General features: G+C 36.8%; 3 protein-coding genes across 3 annotated transcripts; all 3 read right to left on the reverse strand.

The window, feature by feature from the left end:
* On the reverse strand, window positions 1-1,524 carry LOC147869868 (pentatricopeptide repeat-containing protein At2g13600-like). Its single transcript, XM_087328289.1, has one exon. It carries the CDS (start codon window positions 1,522-1,524, stop codon window positions 1-3), a length of 1,524 nt encoding a protein of 507 aa, XP_087184415.1.
* A 1,352-nt stretch (window positions 1,525-2,876) lies between these two features.
* LOC147869869 (histone acetyltransferase HAC1-like) lies at window positions 2,877-16,121 on the reverse strand. Its single transcript, XM_087334151.1, has 19 exons — window positions 15,965-16,121; window positions 14,582-15,702; window positions 13,024-13,387; window positions 11,986-12,097; window positions 11,567-11,912; window positions 11,245-11,487; window positions 9,345-11,161; window positions 8,621-8,917; window positions 8,261-8,539; window positions 7,995-8,123; window positions 7,709-7,909; window positions 7,447-7,589; window positions 6,864-7,176; window positions 6,633-6,772; window positions 6,010-6,088; window positions 5,144-5,536; window positions 4,616-4,833; window positions 3,497-4,461; window positions 2,877-3,395 (listed from the first exon to the last, which is right to left on the reverse strand). The coding sequence occupies exons 3-18, from the start codon at window positions 13,185-13,187 to the stop codon at window positions 4,347-4,349; spliced, it is 4,989 nt and encodes a 1,662-aa protein (XP_087190277.1). The 5' UTR covers window positions 13,188-13,387; window positions 14,582-15,702; window positions 15,965-16,121; the 3' UTR covers window positions 2,877-3,395; window positions 3,497-4,346.
* Window positions 16,122-18,327: 2,206 nt separating this feature from the next.
* Window positions 18,328-21,259, reverse strand: LOC147869870 (cold-regulated 413 inner membrane protein 1, chloroplastic-like). Its single transcript, XM_087334161.1, has 6 exons — window positions 21,044-21,259; window positions 20,687-20,848; window positions 19,908-20,003; window positions 19,592-19,656; window positions 19,435-19,504; window positions 18,328-18,767 (listed from the first exon to the last, which is right to left on the reverse strand). The coding sequence occupies exons 1-6, from the start codon at window positions 21,205-21,207 to the stop codon at window positions 18,593-18,595; spliced, it is 732 nt and encodes a 243-aa protein (XP_087190287.1). The 5' UTR covers window positions 21,208-21,259; the 3' UTR covers window positions 18,328-18,592.
* Window positions 21,260-21,548: the final 289 nt, after the last annotated feature.

Consider the following 21,548-nt stretch of genomic DNA (forward strand, 5'->3'; position numbering starts at 1 on the left):
TCACCTATAGCTTGATGGAATACTCTCCACATTGGTAGTAAGGGAGCAAGGAGAGGTACTGCTGTCATCAGCTTGATCATGCATGGCAGATTTAACGTAGATGTTACACATACAAACATAGGCAGCTGTGTCTTTTTCATTCATTTGTACAGAATGTTTGAAGGCATCCTTTCCAAGCTCCACACTATTCCACCATTGACAAGACGCTAAGATAGTATTCCATGATATGATACTAGGATGAAATGGCATTTGTTCCATGGTCATTATTGCCTTCTCGATATGGCCTGCACGCCCAAAGAGGTCAACCAAACAATTGTAATGTTCACACTTTGGGAGTAAACCATAGTGACTGATAATGCTCATGAAAAACACTTCAGCCTTATCTATTGAGCCTGCATGACTGCAAGCATTGAGAACTGCACGAAATGTGACAAGATCAGGTGTTATGCCTTCTCCCATCATTCTTTCAAGGATAGGGTAAATGTCTTCAATCTCTCCAAGTTGGGCATATCCTGTTACAAGTGCTGTCCAAGAGACAATATCTCGGATAGGAAGAATATCAAATACTGCCTGAGCGTCTAGAAGCAATCCACATTTTATATACATATCGATCAAACTATTACCTAGACGCAGCTCTTTCTCCAATCCTTTTATTATAATTTGAGTGTGCATCTCCTTTCCTGTGCACAAAGCTCCCATGCTACCACAACAATTCAAGATGCAAACAAATGTGACCTCGTTAGGAGCAATACCCTCAAGTTGCAAATTCCTATAACAGCTGAGTGCCTCTTCATCACACCCATATTCTGTGTATCCTGCAACTAAAGCAGTCCATGTGACAACATCTTTCTTTGGGAGCTTTTCAAATACTTTTTGTGCCTCTACAAGGTAACCGCATTTGGCATACATATCAACCAAGATGCTACCAAGCACATAATCATCTTCTAGCAACCCTTTCCTAGTGATCTCATCATGTATTTCTCGGCCTTTTTTGATGTCTTTCATGATAGCACAAGCTCTCAAGATGAAACCAAATGTAAAAGCGTCTAGCAAAATCCCTTGTCGCCTCATCTCTTTATCACAATGAAATATCTCTCTAAAATGCCCATGTTCAGCATATCCAGCTATAAGTGTAGTCCATGATACAACATTTTGAATGAGTTGCTTATTGAACACATCGTTTGCCTTCCTCATGAAACCACATTTGGCATACATGTTGATGAGAGAGCTTCCAATGAAAACATCAGTTTCATGGAAACCTCTTCGAGCAATCTCTGAGTATATTCCTTGGCCTCTTTCCATATCTTGCAAAATAGTACAAGCGCTTAATAAGGACACAAAAGCAAACTTATTTGCATATATGGCACATTCTCTCTGTATTGTCGTCTGGTACAAGTCAAGAGCTTCATGTATCTCCCCATACTTAACATAACCAATGATAACTGCATTCCACAAGTAATGATCCTGACATATCAATCTCTCAAACACTTCCTTGGTATACAAAATGTTCCCATCTTCCACCATCATCATTACAACATAAGAGCCAAGTGATGCATGGATTACCAATCCTGACTTGTAAATGTAGCTAAATGAAAGTGATATTTGGTGTCGGTTTCGTTCCTTACGACATAGCTCTAGGATACGCACCACATCCTGAGCCAATGGTAATAGTGGCATGGATGACACTTTCTCAATCAGTTTCAAGAAAGTTTTCAAATCCAATCCATTTAGCTACTAGGCAAAGCATATAGAATCACTGAACCATTATAAAGATGCCACTTCAAGAATATTTTTTGCACACATACAAATGCGTTGGATTGGAAATCCATGCACACCTCATATGTAAAGAGGGAATTACAAAAACTCATGGCAAGAAGAGTGATGGGCAACCTTAAATAATTGGGTTTTCAGTAAACCTACATCAATGTGCAGCACTCCGCATGTAAAGCATGTAATATTGAGCTTATTTACTGCCCCTAACAATCAAAGCACTCATACACACCTAGATGATCCAAATACTACTAACTTGCCGGAAAAAACAGAGAAGTTTCTTGGTTATTTACTTTACGTCAAACGAAATAAATATTCCCCGTTCTGATTAGAAAGAGAAAGCGAAAGAGGGGATTTTTAATGTAGTTATGAGTTGCCCTGTTCTTATGCATTTCGGCATTCGTAAATCCTATGGGATTAAAGGGCTTTCGAGAATAATGAAATATTTAGACTTAAAAGGAAAATGGGATTGCCTTGACGATAGCTGCAGATAGGCTTTAGTATGAAGTTGGTCCCTCCCACTCTTTAGAATACCAAACATCCTTTAGCTCAATTGTAAAGAATCTTGTAATTAAACGAGTCTACTACATATGCTTTGATTAACCACGCTAATTTATGCGATACATTGGTATCTTTGTACCTGAGCGTACACAGCAATTTCAGTGGGGCACCTAGATTACGGCTGGTGAGCACCATTATAGCACCTTCTGTAACAATTCAATACCTATTAAGTGACTAAATTCATGAGGCCAACTTTTTCTCATGAATGCGAGTGATTTTTATTGCCATTACCCATCCATAATAGATTTATGCATGAACCTGATTAATATTCACACTAGAAGCGATTAACCATGCATTAATGGTAATTCACATTTTCATTAATGCTAACATAGTGAGCACTATTGCAACGCGATTAAGATTGAATTGGAAGCCTATATATGTTTTGCTACTACATTTTCAAATAATTTGTTTAATTTGTAGAACTGCATTATATAATAACAAGATCAACAAAATATTTTTTTCAGCCACTCAATAGTCTAAACTCGTAAGGAATTAACCAATTCAGTAACTCGTGTACTTGATTTAAAATGTGTTTTATATGTTGGTTGGTTTAAATCTAAGAAATTCAAACCATTGGACATGCCACAAATCAATACAATGTGCATAATAAGAACAATGGAAGCATATAAATGTCCTAGTAGAGTTAGCTTGGAGAACAGGGGGGCATCATATGCTCATTTCCTAAGATATGTTTATTGCCTAATTGTGTGTTTTCTTCATATACAAATTATCGAGGTACTAAGATACCTCCAAATTTGTCGCCCATTGTGAGATTCTAAAAAATGAAATGAGTTTTTTAACGTGGCCCATTCCCTTATCTCATTTAGAGAGAGAAGAATACAATTAGAACTGGGCCAGAATAGTAAGGTGCCCATCTTCACCTCGTGTTATACAACGTAACAACTGCCATGCCTTTTGAAATTGACGAATTATCTGTACAAGGTTGAACAACTTCCAAAGAAAGACTTAGACCATTGGTTTCTCTCTACCTACATATGCATGCTATGTAATTTGTAAGTAGCTACTGTCTAAGTCTCAATAAGGTCATCATAGAAGGCAATATCCTGCAGCATAAAAATGACATTTCAGACTCGTTACAGATGGAAATGAATTCATTTGAATAGAAACATATGAAAGAAAACCATGTGATGTGTAGCGCCCTCACCTTGAAAGCCATAGGTAATAAATTAATTCTGAGACACAGCCCCTGTTTCCAGCAAGGCGTAATTATGACTTCATTCTCTATGCACTGAGACTGTTTCCCCCCACACGATATCTGTTTGTCTGCACATGGTATGGTAGCATGAGACTGCTTTGGCACATGAGGAGTTTCTTTAAAACAGAATGTAATATGCCCTTCTTCACTTGTCACACATTCCACAAGCCCAACATTGATATAAACTTGAATTAGTAACGCCTACTTAATCAATGACATGCAATATCCTCTAAACATGCTTCCTTTATTGTAGAGAATGCCATCGTAGAGGCAGAGGAAGACACTTTGCTGTCTTTAGTAAGTGTAAATCTTTTGGTTTTTCCCCTTGTGAACACATCAAGATCTAGATAATTGGCACCTTTTCATTTTCCCATGTAAGGTATAGGTTATGAAGAGTTTCTGCAGCTTTTCTTTTCCCCATGTAAGAGCACATCAAAAGCTCAAAATCCAGCTAGATTTATGACGAGTTTGTGCACCTTTTTTCTTTCTTCATTCTCATGTATCAACACATCAAGAGCTCGAAATCAGTCCTTACCATGCCTTGCATATATTGGCTTACTCCATCCTATGCAAGAGCTCTAAGAAATTTCTAAGCCCAATTGTTATCTGCACTCGAAGTGTCTTTTTTTGAAGACGCTGAAGAATCTGAATGCTTACAAGCTACATCACCAGCAGAGCTTGATCACAACTTGAAGCGCAGCCTACCGATTGTGAAGCAATAGATTCTTAGAATACGGGACTCTCAAGATGAACAGGTTGATTTTCAGCCTTTCCCGGATTGTGAGAAAAAAATATCATATCAGCTTGTTCCTGCTGTGGCCTCGGCAGTACGTTGTCTCATCATCTCATTTACTGCAGCTCTGCGTCGTGATTCCATCTGCTGCTGAAGTCGTCTCAAGTGTTCCTTCAAATCCCTGCAGTATATGAAAATATACACATTATACCATTATGACAGTACTGCATTTCACCTGCTTATTCATGTTACTGTGATGAAAAATATTTGTATTATTTTGTTACAAATGAAACAAGATATTGATATTCTTTTGAGGGAAATATGTGAGAACTCACTTGCACCGTGGCACTCTACATTCAGACTCCTTGCATGCACGAGCATGTAATTGTAGAAGGTACCACATCTTCTTGCATAAGTGACACCCACCAGATGCACGGACTTTACAGCTCATACCATGTCGAAAGAGCCCCTTCACTCTACGACAATTCGGATAGAGACATTGTGCAGAACCACACTGTGATGCATGAACCAGTAGATCTAGCATCTTTCGAAGCTGTTTCAATATTTTTTTAAAAGACATTAGTGTTTCACTGAGAAAATGGATAAAGCAACATTTTTTTAATTAAACTGAATAACCTTAAGTTTCCAAATTACCAGAATACTTCTCTGTATTACAGATTTACAGCTATAGAGGGGCGTATTATGATCATCTTTAAAACATCGGGTATTTCAAAGAAACCCAAGAAATTAGGGATGTTTTGCTGTTTGTACCCTAATACATCCATAACTTTAAACAAACATGAATATGTGGAGGGAATTAAACGCTAATGGTTTTTCCCCAGCATTATGATGCACAATTCTACCTGTAAAACACGTTGTTGTCTAGCTTCTTTGCTTTGTGTCTCACGCTCCGCCGCGGATGGGTGTGGTGACAATTTGTGTGGATGCTTCCCCAAGTCATCTTTAGAATAGCATGAGTTACAGAGATCAAAATCTGGGCATGTTTCACAACGCCACCCTTGACCAGTCTCAATGTCTCGGTGACACAAGTTACAAGTGGTTACAAATGCAGGAGCTGTTGGATTATGTAAATGGTATAGTACCATCATAGAAGAGTGCTTTGCCCGGCGCAATGTATCATACTGATAATGGTTCCCTTGGCAAAGGCTTAAAAATGCTTGACGTGTATCAAAGAACTCACTCTCCGTAATCTCATCCTTATCATTTGTATCATTCAAAGGTTCAGTCAACTCTATCTGTTGTCAACAATATTTAGTCAATATAATCAGTACCATTTAAGCAGAATAACAATACACCTCAAGACAATCTACATCTTGATTCACAACCCAATCACAAAGAACTAAAACTTAATTATAAACCTTTCCTTTCTGTCCCCACTAGGGGGTAAACACAAGGATAGGATGCAACATGTAAGCTTGGAAGGTATTGCCATGATTTAGATTTAAAATTGAAAATTAAGCTGATCAAAACACATCTAGGAATTTATACCTAGGATGGAAAAAATTGCGTCTATGTTATAGCCTTCTTTTTGTCTAACATTCATCCTTTGTATTTTATCCATGAGGCATGTTAAATCATGAGCAAACTTAAACTTTTATCGGGTTCCTTCTAAGGATGCCCGATCCCAACTAATATTCAGAATTTTTAGGATCATACACAGGCATATGAAATCTATGTTTGACTGAATTTGTGTTATCAAATCACTTACTGGAAACAAAGGATGACAATCTTTACTGTTGTTGGGGTGTCTTTCTCGTTCATCACATTTCTGTTCTGCACCATAGCATCTATCAAATAGAAAAAATACCTGAGGCAAATTAAAATACTACATGTAGGATAAAAAGGAGACTATAGCCAACAAGTTTGCTCATGATGACTTGCACAGAAACTATAGAAAACAGGATGAATTGACAACCCACACAGCATAAAGAGTATTTTTTTCCCTAGTGATTTGAACACTTTACGATTCCCCATGTGACACTTGTTACCAGGTGTAGTTTCTTTGATGCTAGAAAATGGCCATGATCATATATTCTTCCTGATGTACATTGCTAGTTTTCTTTATTGAAAAGAAGTTTTGAACGTTATGCTTCATGAACCAACTCGCTGTCGCAAACATGTGTTCTAAATCGTTTCTCGATGAAACCAAAACTTCAGTTCTTCTGTTACCAATTTAGAGTTTCTAAAACAACTAGCTGCTAACAATATATACAGTCAAATAAGATAGTAACCAGATCAAGAGCAAAATATAGGCATGAAGTTTGGGGAAGAAAATCACTGTCTCCATTAAAAGCATTTGCACCAAGGGAGAAGGAAGCACTTATCACATACCTATCACATAAGTGAAACCCTTTGCATTGCTTGCAACTCCATCGATGACCAGAATGAATGAAGTTGCAACAATGACTACAACAGAATTGCAAATGGACCATTATAAAATCCTCTTTCATTGGGTATATAGTCTCTCCCAGCTGGCACAAGATTGAAATAAGGATACGCATTAAATGATGTCAAATAAAACCATATTACAAGTGCAATTAAGTTTTGTTACTCCATAATTACCTTGTGCATCAGCTGCAAATCCTTAGAAGCATTACTTGCCAACTCAGCCTGCGCAGCAGTTTTAGTAGCTCTCTTAGTCAAGGTCTTTTTTGTCTTTCCTTTCTTCAGTTGTTTCCGTCCAATTTCTTCTTCTTGCAACAGCATTATCATATCCTCAGCTGCTCCAGGCCAATAATCTCCATCAAAATAAGGTAAACGAGCTGCCGTAACTTTTGCCTTTGATTCTCCATTACGAACAAAAAAGTGATCATACATGTTTGTTAGCTCAACTACAATATTTTCATAAGATGCCTTCCGAAGCATGCACAGATACCTGCAATTTTATAGAGAACACCAGTTAGCTCCTGAATGATAAAAAGGGTAGGCACTTGTACAGATTGTCAATGTAGATAATTTTCAGATCCAAGTTTTCTGAAATACTCCTATATCATGCTTTCCATATCTCTAGCAGGTCGCTCAGTTCATTTCAATAAGATACAAAGCTTCAAGATATTTTGGACTCATATTTTCACAACATGAAATCTAGAGCACAATTTTATGCAAGTTGGACATAAACTAGAATTCTCGGTTATTTGTAACTCACCATTCTCGCAACTTATCTGATTTCGGTGTCTTTTGTATTTCAGGATGACAGTAAAGAATGTAGTCTTCTCCTTTCAATGGAGGACAAGCCCAGATATAGCAGCTCGTAAACCCTCTCTTCTTACAGTTATCCAGATACCCTATCTGCTCGGCACATTAAACAAAAATAACTTACAACTTCTAAAGTAAAAATGAGAATGATCTCAGAGATCATTAAAAATGGAGTGCACAAGATAATACATCTATAGTTGATATTCCCATACCAAAATTTCATGGTATACAAAAGTACGAAGAGCTTCTCCATTAACTGTCCTAACATCAGGTCTGAAATATTTGACCGAATCCAGATATGAGAGGTAGACTCGGCGCTGATTTGGTTGGGCTGCTTCTGCTCCGAACTCCTGTACATACATCCCAAATAGACACACTTCTACACCTTCAATCTTCTGGAACAGCAACAGCACCTGTGACAGGTCCAAAATGTAAATTCAGATTTCTGTTTACTGACTACAAAGAATTATTAATATTTCAGCAATTCCCAATTCTTGCCTTTGACTTGTACAAGAATTCTGAGGGATAATCCTCCTCTTGAAACATCTCTAAAAATCGTGGTTTCACCTCTAGTTTCTTATCCACAGACGATACGATCCTGATCACTAATGAATCAGCCCCTGGCACCTATCATAAACCGTGGATTAATTAAACAAGAAAATAGAAGTATCTTGACTACAGAGATTTAAACAAACCAAGGGCCTTGTAACACCAATGACATCATCCAAGTGTTCCATAAAAAAACTGAACTTAACTAAACTTACTTCATCAAAGCTCTTCCCCAGAGCTCGCGCACGTTCATGCCTCTCCTGTTTGAGTTTCCTCATTAATCGTTGCTCTATATGGTCACTCAAAAGGGTCCTGGGTAGATCCTTGGCCCCAAGCACTGCACTTTGCGGAAGAGGTTTTCTTTCCCCCTTCTCTACTTCTTCTATCAAGCAATGTGGGCACGTATACTCAGCTTGGCCACCCTCGTTTCTACGCATATTGAACAATGCACAAACTTGATGCTGCCACTTTTCACATTTGTCACATTGTACCCACTGCCAAATCAAACCATCAGATTTCTTCAGAATCAGAATTTGATAGCATAACAATTTTCATAACCACAAGGATAACCTTACCGGCTCTTCCGTTTCTTCATCATTTCTTCGCTTCTCTAGCTTTGACTTCAAATAATTTGTGCCATCTATATCAACAGTTTCAGCGCGGGGATCATTGTAGCAAGGTATACAAACATAATGACGGGTTTCTCCAATTTGCATTGTCCAGTAAAAAGCATTTCTCTTGATGCGTGCCCCACATGGTGTACAATATATTGGTGGTGGATCAAATGTTAAAGTTTCGACTGCACAGAGTTGGCAAGAACTATCACTCATCCGTTGCTCCATTGCCTGATTTTTTTCCGCTTTGACCTTGGTCTGAAAAGAAGAAAATAAAGAAAGATATAGTAATTTCTTTTAAGAGACGCACTATTTTAAGACAGGATTAACAAAAACACTGTTCTTTTATTAAAAAACGTGGTATCTCCTGCTGAACATTCTTTCTAAAGATACAGAACCATTTCTGGATTATAAAGATACAATTTGATTATTTATTGATAAATGATTTCCATCAAATGATGATATGGGACACATGCCAAACGGATTAGAATGTACAAAGAAGGATGATATGGCTGGATTTTGTGATAGAATACAAGAGAAGAATTTTATCAACTCTACTGCACACATATGATGGGACATTATGGATAATCACTCACATGTACTTCCTTTAACATTAGCTACTCCTCAAGAATCAACATTTATTTATCAAAGAACTCATATTCCTTCTTGAGCATATAACTAATACCTGTCCAACCCATTGACGCAAGCTCATGATGTGTTCTCTAATCTGCTCTGGAGTGAAGAGTTCTGTAAGAGAGACACCTTTAATCTTTGGCTTCGAAGATTTTGCCCCATTACCAAATTCTGGCACCGGAGATGCAACTTTTTCTTGCTGTAATTCTTGCTTGAAATGGGTAGTTCCCTTGTATGAAGCTACACTTGGTGACTCATGTTTAATAGAAACATCCTCCATTCCTTGTTCAGCTTTAACTTGGTTGTTCCGAGATGCAATCTGATCACTGAATGAAGTTGATACTTCTGTCTTCACATTTGCTGATGTTGACCCACTTACTTCTGGCATTACTTCAGTTGAATTAACTTCAAACTTTGTACCACCTACATGAGGGAGAAACACCCTATTTGGCTCACCTCTTGGAGCCCCTCGATAAGAATTGTCGACTAGTTCTGTTGGTTCAAGCTTTGTTCTCTTGGCTGGCGGTGCTTGAAAATCTGTACTGGCTGTCATACTTGCCTTATCCATTGAAGATGCAGTTATAATCTCCGAACCGGATTGCACAGCATTAGTAATAGATGAAGTGCGATTAGATTGAGCAGCTTGCATATGTTGCATTGCAATTTTCCGACGAACTGGAGCACAAACCGGACAATGAGCATCACGACAATTTTGACTATGTCTCACTAAGGTTCCTGACACCTGGCAGCGAGGATACTGACAGTCCCTATCATTGCATTTGGTCATGTGCATCCACAACTGTCTTGCAGTGTGACAGTGAGGTGTTGATTGGCATTGCCCTTCAGGAGCAGTGCACTGGCTTGCATGACGTAGAAACAGAAGCCAGCGTTGCTGCTTTAAGAACTGTTCTGCCATTTGAGCATCTGTTGTACTATTAGGTAATGGCTTAGTTGCCAGATTTTTATTAGTATTTCCTACCTGTGGCAATGAAACACTACTTCCAGTTGCTTGTTCTGATAATGCTTCAGATACCAGCGGAGACTCTTGTGAATAGATTTTTATTGTTTGATGAGCCATAGACTGCTGAGCTTCCTGCCCTTCATGAACAGGCTCTTGCATACCCTGTTCTCTTTCCTTGATAGGGGAATGTGATGATAAATGCTGTTCTTTGCCTGGCTGTTTCTCTATGTATCGTATGGAATGTTCTTCAGAGGGCTGATTCTTTCCTGTCTTTACATGATCATGATGATCACCAGAAATGGATGATGTTTGCTGATTTGAATTTGAATGTCTGGTGGGTTGAGACTCCTCTTTGATAGGTAAAGAATGCAGCGATGAACTAGTGCCAGTTGCCGAAACCAAAACAGATCGTATGGAATGTTCTTCAGAGGGCTGATTCTTTCCTGTCTTTACATGATCATGATGATCACCAGAAATGGATGATGTTTGCTGATTTGAATTTGAATGTCCGGTGGGTTGAGACTCCTCTTTGATAGGTAAAGAATGCAGCGATGAACTAGTGCCAGTTGCCGAAACCAAAACAGATTGTTTCTCATCCTTTACCTGGTTAAACGTTTTGCTTTTGATTGCTTCCATTTGCTGTGGGCTTCTTCCAGTATTCACTCTTTGCTGAGGATTTATTCGTTGGAATTTATCTGCTTGTGGCTGAGATTGCTGAAGTGGTTTTTGTGACTGTGTGCTTGATTGTGGTGGAGTCAAACCAGGAACAGGTATCATCATAGAAGCTTGATATCCTTGAGTATGAATACTCAGACTGTTGGATAGAACACCATTTGAGACTGAATTGTAAAAACTTCCTGATGGACTAAGCTCCATAGAATTTGTAACCAAATGGCTTGATCTGGTCGCTGCAATTGACATTTAAACAACTTGCTCATATAGCTTAGAAAAGAACACCTCGACAAATTTTAAATCAAGTCAACTAGCTTACGATGGACAGGCATGTGTTGCTGAAGTTGCTGATTCAGATGGTGTGGGGCCTGTAGTGGCATATTACCAAACTGAGGTGAAGTGTACATAGGAGGGTTTGGAAAATGCAATGACCCATTTGCTACATTGCTATTTATATATGTGAATGGCCTCTGCATGTTATTGGCCACCCCCAGTTGACCACTGGCATTCCTATTCGCAAGCCCACTTGATCCAGAATTGTATATTTGTTGTTGAACTTGACCTGCTCTTCCAGTCAATAAATCCTAGTTACATAATGGTCCCACTAGCAAGATTACCAAACCATATAACCATGCCCTTACCTGACATAATTGAATTACCTGCATTTATATTTGATGACTCTGAACGTGTGAACATATTAGAATTAATCCCAGGTGTTGGAACCATGTTGTTTGCATCAGTGATTGATGGCTGTCCCTGACCTTGCAACGGAGAGGTAGTGTGATGTGTCATCACATTTCGTAAACCACTGGAATTACTATTTATTGCTCCTGGGGTAGGGATCATGGTACTTCCTGGTGTTGGAATCATAGAAGAGCTTGATGAATTGACTCCATGAATAGAAGCCGTAAGATTGGTCCTTGCCGGTGCATGTTTCACTATCACCTGAAGACGTTGCTCCAATGTAGAAATATCTGCATATTCATCCTAGCATAACATGCATGTGATGTTCAAATTAACTTCCAGATTGAATTTATTAAGGATTTGAAGCATAAGATACCTTTGAACTAGCACCACGATAGAGTGAGTCTTCCAAACGCTTAACCAGCTCAGGCAACTTCTGTTGTGATTCAATAGAAAGTCGAGGTTTGCGCTTTTCAAAGAGATGCAAACTGGATTTCAAACCATAAACAGCACAAAAGTATTTAATCTAGGAATAGATTATATTCTTATAAATCCGTGATTCTAGAGCAAAACCATGGTTGCATGTACAGACCTTTAGAAGCATGCACATGTCATTTTCGAAATAAAGAAGCATACCCACTTTCCCAGATCATACAAATGAAATTTTTGAAGGCAACGGTGCATGCAGACCTTCACAGGCTGAAAGACAGTTTTGCAGTATTTTGAATAGATTTTCCATCTCGAAGCGTGATTAAACAATGACGAACTTTATCTCCAAACTCTTCCTTTCTTGCTTTCTGGAAATGTTTCATAGGAGGTGTAAACGTTTTCACACTACTTTGAAACACCGCTTGGATATTATAAGCCTAAGGTATTTCTCACCACAGTCACATGTAAAGTCCGGTATCTGGATCATGTATTGGAGCCAAACCATTATTGGAATCTAAAGTTTCTTAATCTCTACATGGAGACTAGTACTAAGCCATTTTCAAGGTTGGATTTTCTGTAACTCCTACACTTATGGCTACAGTATTTTGGATCAGTTTATAAATTTGGTAAAGTGGACATGCTTCTTTGCTTCAAATTTTGCATCAAAAAAGATTACCTATGTATGCTTAAAGAAAAATGTGCACATGCTTCTTTACTTCACAAAAGCATGCCCACATACATGTACATTTGCATGTAGACATCTTTCAAAAATTACAAACGTAAGCTTCAGGAAAGTGTATAAATGCTTCTTTATTTCAGAAAGTCACATCCATATACATGTATATTTACATACATATATCACGCTATTACAATAAATATAGACATATACTTGTACAGTAAATATATAAATACAAATCTATAGATAGATTACATACATTCATGCAAGGAAGCCACAACTTCCAGAGTCGAGAAAAGAATAACTCACATCCTTTCTGCAATCATTCGTCTTGTTCCAACATCTGATTCTGTATGCCATGATCTATGAGTTCCTCCATGCGATGTCAATGAGTTCATACTTGGAGATGGGGCAGATAATTGCCCAGATACCTGTGTGTGTGGTTGTCCTGACAGTCGTGAATGTGCTTGCATCTCTAAAGTACCTTACGTATATTTGTCTATATGAGTATATATGTCTATATGCATTAAATTCATTTGCTAGCTATATTATTCCCACTCCAATGTCAACACATTTGAGCTGCAGTAGAATTTTTTTAATACTCCCTTCATAAGACCTCGTACATTGTTATTAACTGTTCTATCTTGTGAGAGAAATCCTGCAATTGTAATACCTGGTAATAGAATGTAGGGGGTGAGAAATGCCAGTTTGCTTTTATCAACAGATTTCCTTAGAAACTGTGAGCAATACAAATTTCAGGTTCATGAGCACCACCAGCTGAATGTGAGCTATGTGGCTGATATATATATATATATATACACACACACACACACATACATAAACTCTCACTTCTGTCCACAAAAAATTCACATCCGAACTATTTCACAATGACCAGCGATGCTCTCTAATTTATCTAATATATTTGATACAACCATGTGGACTCTTTCAAACATGCATCTACCTGATTTGACGTTTATATTACAAATGGGTTTATACTCACCATACATACACAATTATACATACTGTTCCACTTCACTATGAGCTTTTTCTAGCTCTGAATTCTTCCAATTGATCAATGATGAAGTCCATTTTATCTTGATGATTTAAACATTTATGTAACTCTTCTATTCTTGATGGATGCTATATATTTCCCATCGATCAAAGATGGACTCCAGTAAACCTAGCGTGTTTTAAACATTCTGCCAACTCCTTCAAACAGTTATCTATCTGATTGGGCACCATTTAAATATATGCTCTTCTACTTATATCTGAGCAATTTTCAACTCCCAATTATTTCGAATTGACCAGTGTTCTCCATTTTATCATGTACATTTCAAACATTATGCTATGGATGTCAATGATGGTCTCCGGTTTATCTAATATGTTTGAGACATTTATGCTAACTCTTTCAAATATTTAGCTGCCTGACTGGGAAATGTTTAGATTATTGATCATTATATAGTATACAATCTAGCTACACACACATATACGTGTGTGCACACACGTACATGTGGGCATGTGTGTATGTGTGTGCGCACATGCGGCTCTTAAACTTCAATTTGAGCATTCTCCAGCTCCGAATTATTTTTCATTGATCAATGATGGTCAACATTTTATCTTGTATATTTTAAACATTTATGGGAACTCTTCTAAAATTGATGGACGTTATATTATTTTCATTGGTCAATTATGGAGTTCAGTTTAGCTAATGTGTTTGAAACATTTACAATAATATTTTCAAACATTTTTATCTTTCTAATTGGGCACTCCTTTTCTTGAGAGATAAAATTCCACAGATACGAGTACTTTTATGTGACCAAATAAAAACCACATTGCTTAATTTATCTGCAGATAACATAAGCAATACCTGTAAATTTTGTCGAAATTGATCAAATGTTGTGCTTAGCCTACCAAATTCATCATCAAATGACGTATAAGTCTTGTCACTTCAGTTATATTCAGTAAATCCAAAGAGCCCAAATGAAGACTATAATTCCCTTTCTTCAAACATTAGAATTTGGTGAGATGCAATTGCCCCAACTTGAATAACTACAGTAGCTTGCCCTTCCCCATGTAGAGGGAGAAGAGCAAATTGGTACAAATTAGCTAAATCTTGAAGCATCCATCAGATGATCATCCAGGTCTGAATTAGAAAATGGTGCGCCTCAGTGTTCTGTTCTTCTTAACAATTTCCCGTGGTTCAATAGGAGAGCAGAAAAAACCCTAATTCTCAGTTGTTGTCACTAAATTCCTCTGAAAACTAAAACCCTAATTCTCAGCATTCTTGTTCTTCTGAAAACATTCCTCCAACACTTTAAGAAACCAAGAAACCTTATTCTTAATTCTCTGTTTTTATACTTTTTCCTCATTCCACAGGAAACCAAACAAGAAAGTTAATTCTCATCAAGTTGAGTTTTCCATTTGATTCTTTCGGAAACCAAACAATAAAGATAATTATCAATGTTCTGTTCTTCGTTAAAATTTTCTCCTGATTCCTCAAGAAGCCAATAAAACCTAATCCTCAGTTCTCTGCTCTTCGGTTTTCTCCTTGATTCCTTGAGAAAACGAAACAAAATCTAATTTGCAACGCTCTGCTGCTCTTCGAACTTTCCTCCTTATTCCTCAGAAAACAAAAAAACCCTAACTCTCAGTGTCTTTTTCTTCACTTGTTCCGAATCTTTCCAGGAAAGAAAACCCTAATTTCCAAAACTCTATTCTTTAAATTTCCATTGATTCATGGAGAGAAAAAAACAAAAACATAATTTGTAATGCTCCGTTCTTCTTGAGATTTTCCTCTGATTTTTAAGAAATATAATCAAATTCTCAACACTCTGTCCTTTAAATTTTTCTCTGAGTCCACAGGAGATCAAAAACAAATTGGGTGTCCGGTTCTTCATCAATAACTTTCTCGATAAGGAAAATAATTCAGTGGTGATCTCCCTTCTTACATTGATACCTCAGGAAAACCCTAACTCCTAGTGCAATACCCTTCAGAAAACAAAACAAAAAAACTTAATTTGCAAAGCTCTGTTCTTGAAATTTTCCCATGATTTCCAGTAAAACAAAACAGAAATCATAATTCTTGGTTCTTAAATAATACACTGATTCGACAGTTAATAAAAAACAATCCCTGTCTTACGGTGAAGTTGTTCTTAACCCAGTTTCTCAGTAAAAAAAACAGAAAACCTAATTCTCGATGCTCTATGCATCTTCAGGATTTCATCGGATTCCTGAGGAAAACAAAACAAACCTGATTTTCCGGCTGAAGCGAGAAACAGAATCCTCGAGATACTCTTAGATTGGGAGACGACGATGGCGATAGTGATGGCAATGGCGACGGCGAACGATGATGGTGATGATGGTGGCGATGGCGATGGATTTCCCTGAGTGTCTTCAGATGTGATGATGATGACGATGACGATGATCATCTCATTGAGATGAGAGAAATTTTATTTATTTACTTATTTATTTAATTTCTTATTTTACTAGTTTTTTTTTTTTATGAGAGAAAAAAATTATTATTTATTTATTTTTACTATTTTATTTATTTAGTTATTTACTTATAAATTATAATGGCTTAATTTTTTGTTTTCATAATGTATTCTATTCATGCCTGCCTGAATGCTCGAAATTTTATACGTGCAATTTCCTAAGTAAAAAAGGGAAGGCATTGTCCGACCAACTCGGGTCCCTCTTGGAGGTCAATCGCGGATCGATATGTAGTGAGTGCAATGATTTTGCATCCAAAATGGCAATCACAGATCAAAGCATAGAAAAAATTCAGCAAAAGATGGCATTTGAGAGGCCGCATAAAGGGATTTTATCGTTCCACGTTCGATCATTATTCAAACACGGTATCCGTGTTTTGAGATTGATGTCCTCGTATTTATGTTTGTATTTCTAGCAACACTTCTCTCCTATGTTTGTATCTATTATTAAAAAAAAAAACTTTTTTGTAAAATAGGTGTACTCAATGCCAAATGGTAAGTGATCACGTTATTAACCTAGAAACATGGGTTTTAATGTAAGGTTTAATTTCACACATATTTATTATGTTATATTTGCTTCTACTAAATTGCATGCCACGTGTTGAAACTAAAGACCACCAAGTCTCCAAGGAATTGAGATGGATTCATGTGAATTGTAGCCCGATCAGAAAATATAGTTGTTTGGCCTAATTGGTAGGCATCAGTGCTCCCCTTTGCCAAAGTTCATAAGAGAAGTTATTCTCTTTTTGTTGTCGTTTTTCATTCTTTGCTCTCTCTCTCTCTCAAAAAAAATTAAAAATAAAAATAAAAATAAAAATAATTTGTTCTCTAAACAAAATAAGAGGAAACATGATCATGTTTTATTTACTCCATAAACCTAAGGTGAAGGCATGTGATCATATATACATATGCAAGAAAGAACAAAAATGTAATCATGTGTGGATGAAGGCAAAAGAAATTTATGTCAATGGAGGGGAAAACAAGACTAGAAAAAGGATTGTACATTTGTGGAACTCCCATCTTTATAAGGATCTATTGCAATTGGAATAGCATGCACAAAGTAATTATGTTGATGAAGATGTTATGTTCTTATAATTTGCTTTCCTAAACATGATGGAAGGGATGCTTATGAATTGCACAAACACCTAAATTCAAAGCATTGCATTTTCAAAATAATTGTATTTGGGACATGTAAAATCATTGTAAAATATGAATCTTTGCTAGTGAGTTTGCAATATCTCAAAACACAACTTTTGAATATAAATTATGCATCCATTCCATATGCTTAAGTCAAATATGTGAACATAGAGTACGCCTAGAAGATAAGGCTTTCCATTCATTATTTTTAGTTGTAAGTTGCTCGAATGATAACATCAATAACATCAAAAGGAATTGCACACAAACTTATTCACTATTGGTATTTGTAATTTGCTTCTTATAGGCTAGTAAAAGACTCTATTCTTTTTTTGGTGTAAAGCACATGAATTCTAAATAACCATAAAGTACCATGGACAAACAAAGAGTTGGGTTGCACAATATGCCTTAAAAGCTTGTCCTAAAAAAACCTTCTTATGGCCAAGGCAATCAAGGGAGATATTTCCTATGATGGCTACAAACTTTCAATTCAGTCTTATGGGCTCAATTATATTTCCTATAAATAGCTACAAACTTTCAATTCAGTCTTATGGGCTCAATGATATTTCCTATAAATAGCTACAAACTTTCAATTCAGTCTTATGGGCTCAATGATATTTCCTATAAATAGCTACAAACTTTCAATTCAGTCTTATGGGCTTGGAAAGGCCTACATTATTGGACAACAGCATTGGAAAATCAGGGTGGAGGTGCAACAATGTTTTAAAAAGTTGGCAAGAAGAGAGGCATCACCGCTTTGATAAGTAACAATAAATAAGTACACTTAAATGCAAATATCATTACATATGAAATTAGGACATTTTACAATTCAATGTGGAATAAGAATGTTTTAATGGCCAAGAAGAATATAATTTAAAAAGCCAAGAAGGATATAATTTAAAAAGTTTACTATTTTGACAAAAACGCCATGCTATTCATAAAAACGAAACAAATGGATGCACAACTTACATTGACTAAAAGCACAACAAACTTTCAACTTAAAAACCACATAATATAGTAAACAGCATCATCATTATTTACAAGAAGCATATATTGAAGACCTATTATTCGTCAAGAAAACTACATGGAAGGAAAACCATCATTGCCATTGGTGGTGTGCCTGCTCAAGCTACTTTTCATGAACTAGTTGCTAGTTGCAATCACAGGCACAATAGAATGCAAAAGCATATATACATAAGTATTTTTTGAACCACTATTATATACTACACAAAATTAACATGGATATTAAATTTTTCTCAAAAACCTCCAAGCAAGAAAATGTATGGCACAGCTACTAGCACAACCATTGCGAAACTCGCAAGAAATGACCCTTCTCCGAAAGAACCTTTGATTCCCGATTGTGATGAAAAGTGTTGGTATGCCAAGTATGTAGCAACCACAGCACATGCAACAATACTTCCTGTTGTCCCCCTACAAGACCATATAATATTTCCATAAATGAGTAATGTGAATGTTGAAGATTTTGGAAATTGGAATCATGTTGTTGGCTAATACATTGTATCAAGAATAAAACATCCAATGTGAGAAAAAATAAAAACCCTGACGTATTGCCTTTTTGTAACATTTCTAAATGGGTATTGACCAGTGTTTGTGACTAGATTTAGCCCATATTTATTAGAAATTTTTTGATAAAAGATGTAAATTTTATACATAAGTTCCATGAATTTACTAGTTGTATGTACCAAAAACAACCTATAAATGTCATCGGAAGTTGATATACTAGCCCCCAAACTATAGAGATACTTTTGAATGTTTCATCATAAATAAATAAAATTGCCCAATCATCCAAATGCCTGGTGAGTCTCAGACGGTTTGCTATTTTCACCCTGCTTTTATAAGTCTTTTAACTTTACAAAGTATCAAATCATCCCAGATTAGAATTTAAACACAAATTTATCCTAAAGACAGTTCCCAGGTATTCTAGTGAGTAATCACTAGAGAGAAACTACAAAGTGTGGCCAATGAACCTACAAATCCATGTCATGGAATATCATAAATTATTAACAGAAATTTGGTGTCCCAATTAAGGACAATTAATACAATGATATAAGAAATTATTGGGTTTGATTAACTTCACCTGAAATCCATCACTTGATAAGGGGCCGTAATGACAATCAGCAGAAGTATCAGGGGCAATTCAAGCTCTCCTGATTATTTGTGAAGGATTATGTTTGAGTTATAAAATACACAATTTCAAAAGAAAAGAAACTTCATGAGTTTCACGTGACATTTACCAGGGATGTAATAGAATAATCGTACGAGTAGTGCCAAGAATACTGCCCAATAACCATATTCTCCCCTGCAAGAGTTTCTACAAACACTTAAGATGCAAATTCCTTTGTATTCTGAATATTAATCTGTCAAACTCAATCAATAAATTAATAGTTCAACGAATAGATGGGTCTATTGATAGAGCTAGATAGATTAATAAATAGGTATAGATATAGATATATACAGACATCATGCATGCCTATATATAGGGCTAGAGTGACTCACCGAATAGATATAGAGCTAGAGTTATCCAACAAGTATATAAATAACACACATTACCTGATCCAAGTAATTGCATCATGAGGCGCTTGTAAAGCTAATAAAGGTACCAAAAATGACTTGTTGATCTTTGCATTTTTCAACAACATAAGCAACCTGCATTACTAAGGTACGTAAACACTTAATCCGTAATAAGAAATAAAGGGGCAAATAGGTAGGATGTGTATTCAATTGAAAAAGTAAATTAACATGTCATGTATTCTTAGCCTATCTTTTCCCCACTGTGATCACAAATAAAATGGTTCCACTCCCATATAGGTGCACACAAGCATACAGACCTCCATCTCCATTTCTTATTTGATATCCATACATACATGTTTCCTAGACTCCATTTCTCACATGCATACATACATGCTGTCTAGTTTCCACTTCCCACGTGCATATTTACATATGCGCATGCGTCGAATCAGATGAGATGAGGCGACCAATGGATAAGATGTTGGGCATGTATATATGCGTGCATGCATATGTAGATGTCTATTATCCTGTGAAAAATATGGAAGTAAAGTGATCTTTCATCGCATCCCATTCTATGGATGTAAGGATCTACCTACATATACATTCATGCACACATGAATAAACCTATATGTCGATGCATCATGCATTGATGAGCTTGGATGTCCATGAGATACTAAATCAAAATGGTGCTGTAGTGTATCTTTACAATAAAAGTGGGATTCTTTACAATATTTGGGATCAAATTGATGTACTCTCCTTTCATATTAAATTCGGCATAATATACAGCGTGAAAATTTGAGTGTGTGTGTGTGGCTTTATACCCTGCAGTTCCTGTGAAAACCCATCTTAGGGTTTCCGCTGATAAATATATGGCATTGCTGGACAAACATGATCCTCCAGAAGCATTAGTCCTTTTCATCCTTAGAAGATCTCCTCTGAGCTTAATGATTCCAGCATCAGTAAAGAAAGGAGAGAATATTGACCTGCAAAATTAAAGAAAGAAACAATATTGACCCATCCTATCAATCAATTGTAGATCCTTACATGGACCTATCGTCTATTAAATCCGGATGCATTGATACATCATCAGACATTACCAATGATCATATCTCGATACAGCATCACCGCCATTTTAACAGTTTTATTTTTTTAAAGATAGAGAGGGGCCGGAAAAAAACCTGAATTGTTGAGGACCAGAGAGCGTGATAGATGAAATAGCAGGACTCCTCTGCTTTCTTCCATATCTACAAGAAACGGAATGGAACAAGGGAGGAGAGGAGGAAGCAGAGTCTGGGAATTTCTTGTATGCGCTAGAAATTTGGTAAGAACTTGCCATGGCCATGCTCAACTCGGAGCTTTGTTTGCTGTCTGTTTCTTTCCTCTCTCTGTGGAGTTCTACTTCCTCTTCTGGTGATGGGGATGATGATGTGTCATTTTTAAAGGGGAGCCTGGATCCTTCCAATCTCCCTCTTTCCAAATCAAACGTTAAATATCGTTTAGTGCCATTGTTCGTTCTCTTTGATCTCTCCTTCTCTCTCTCTTCTTTCTCTCTAGTGAGAACACACATTTACATTAATAAATGTATGTGAGCGATAAACAATACATACTTACAATGGGCATGCATCCCCAATGGAGCATGGTCACCCACTACACTAACTTACAATGGCCATGTTCCACTACGCA

Source organism: Azolla caroliniana, unplaced genomic scaffold, assembly GCF_043228905.1.
Source record: "Azolla caroliniana isolate FFs.n. ecotype wild unplaced genomic scaffold, voAzoCaro1.0.p SCAF_1, whole genome shotgun sequence".
NCBI classification, from domain to species: domain Eukaryota; kingdom Viridiplantae; phylum Streptophyta; class Polypodiopsida; order Salviniales; family Salviniaceae; genus Azolla; species Azolla caroliniana.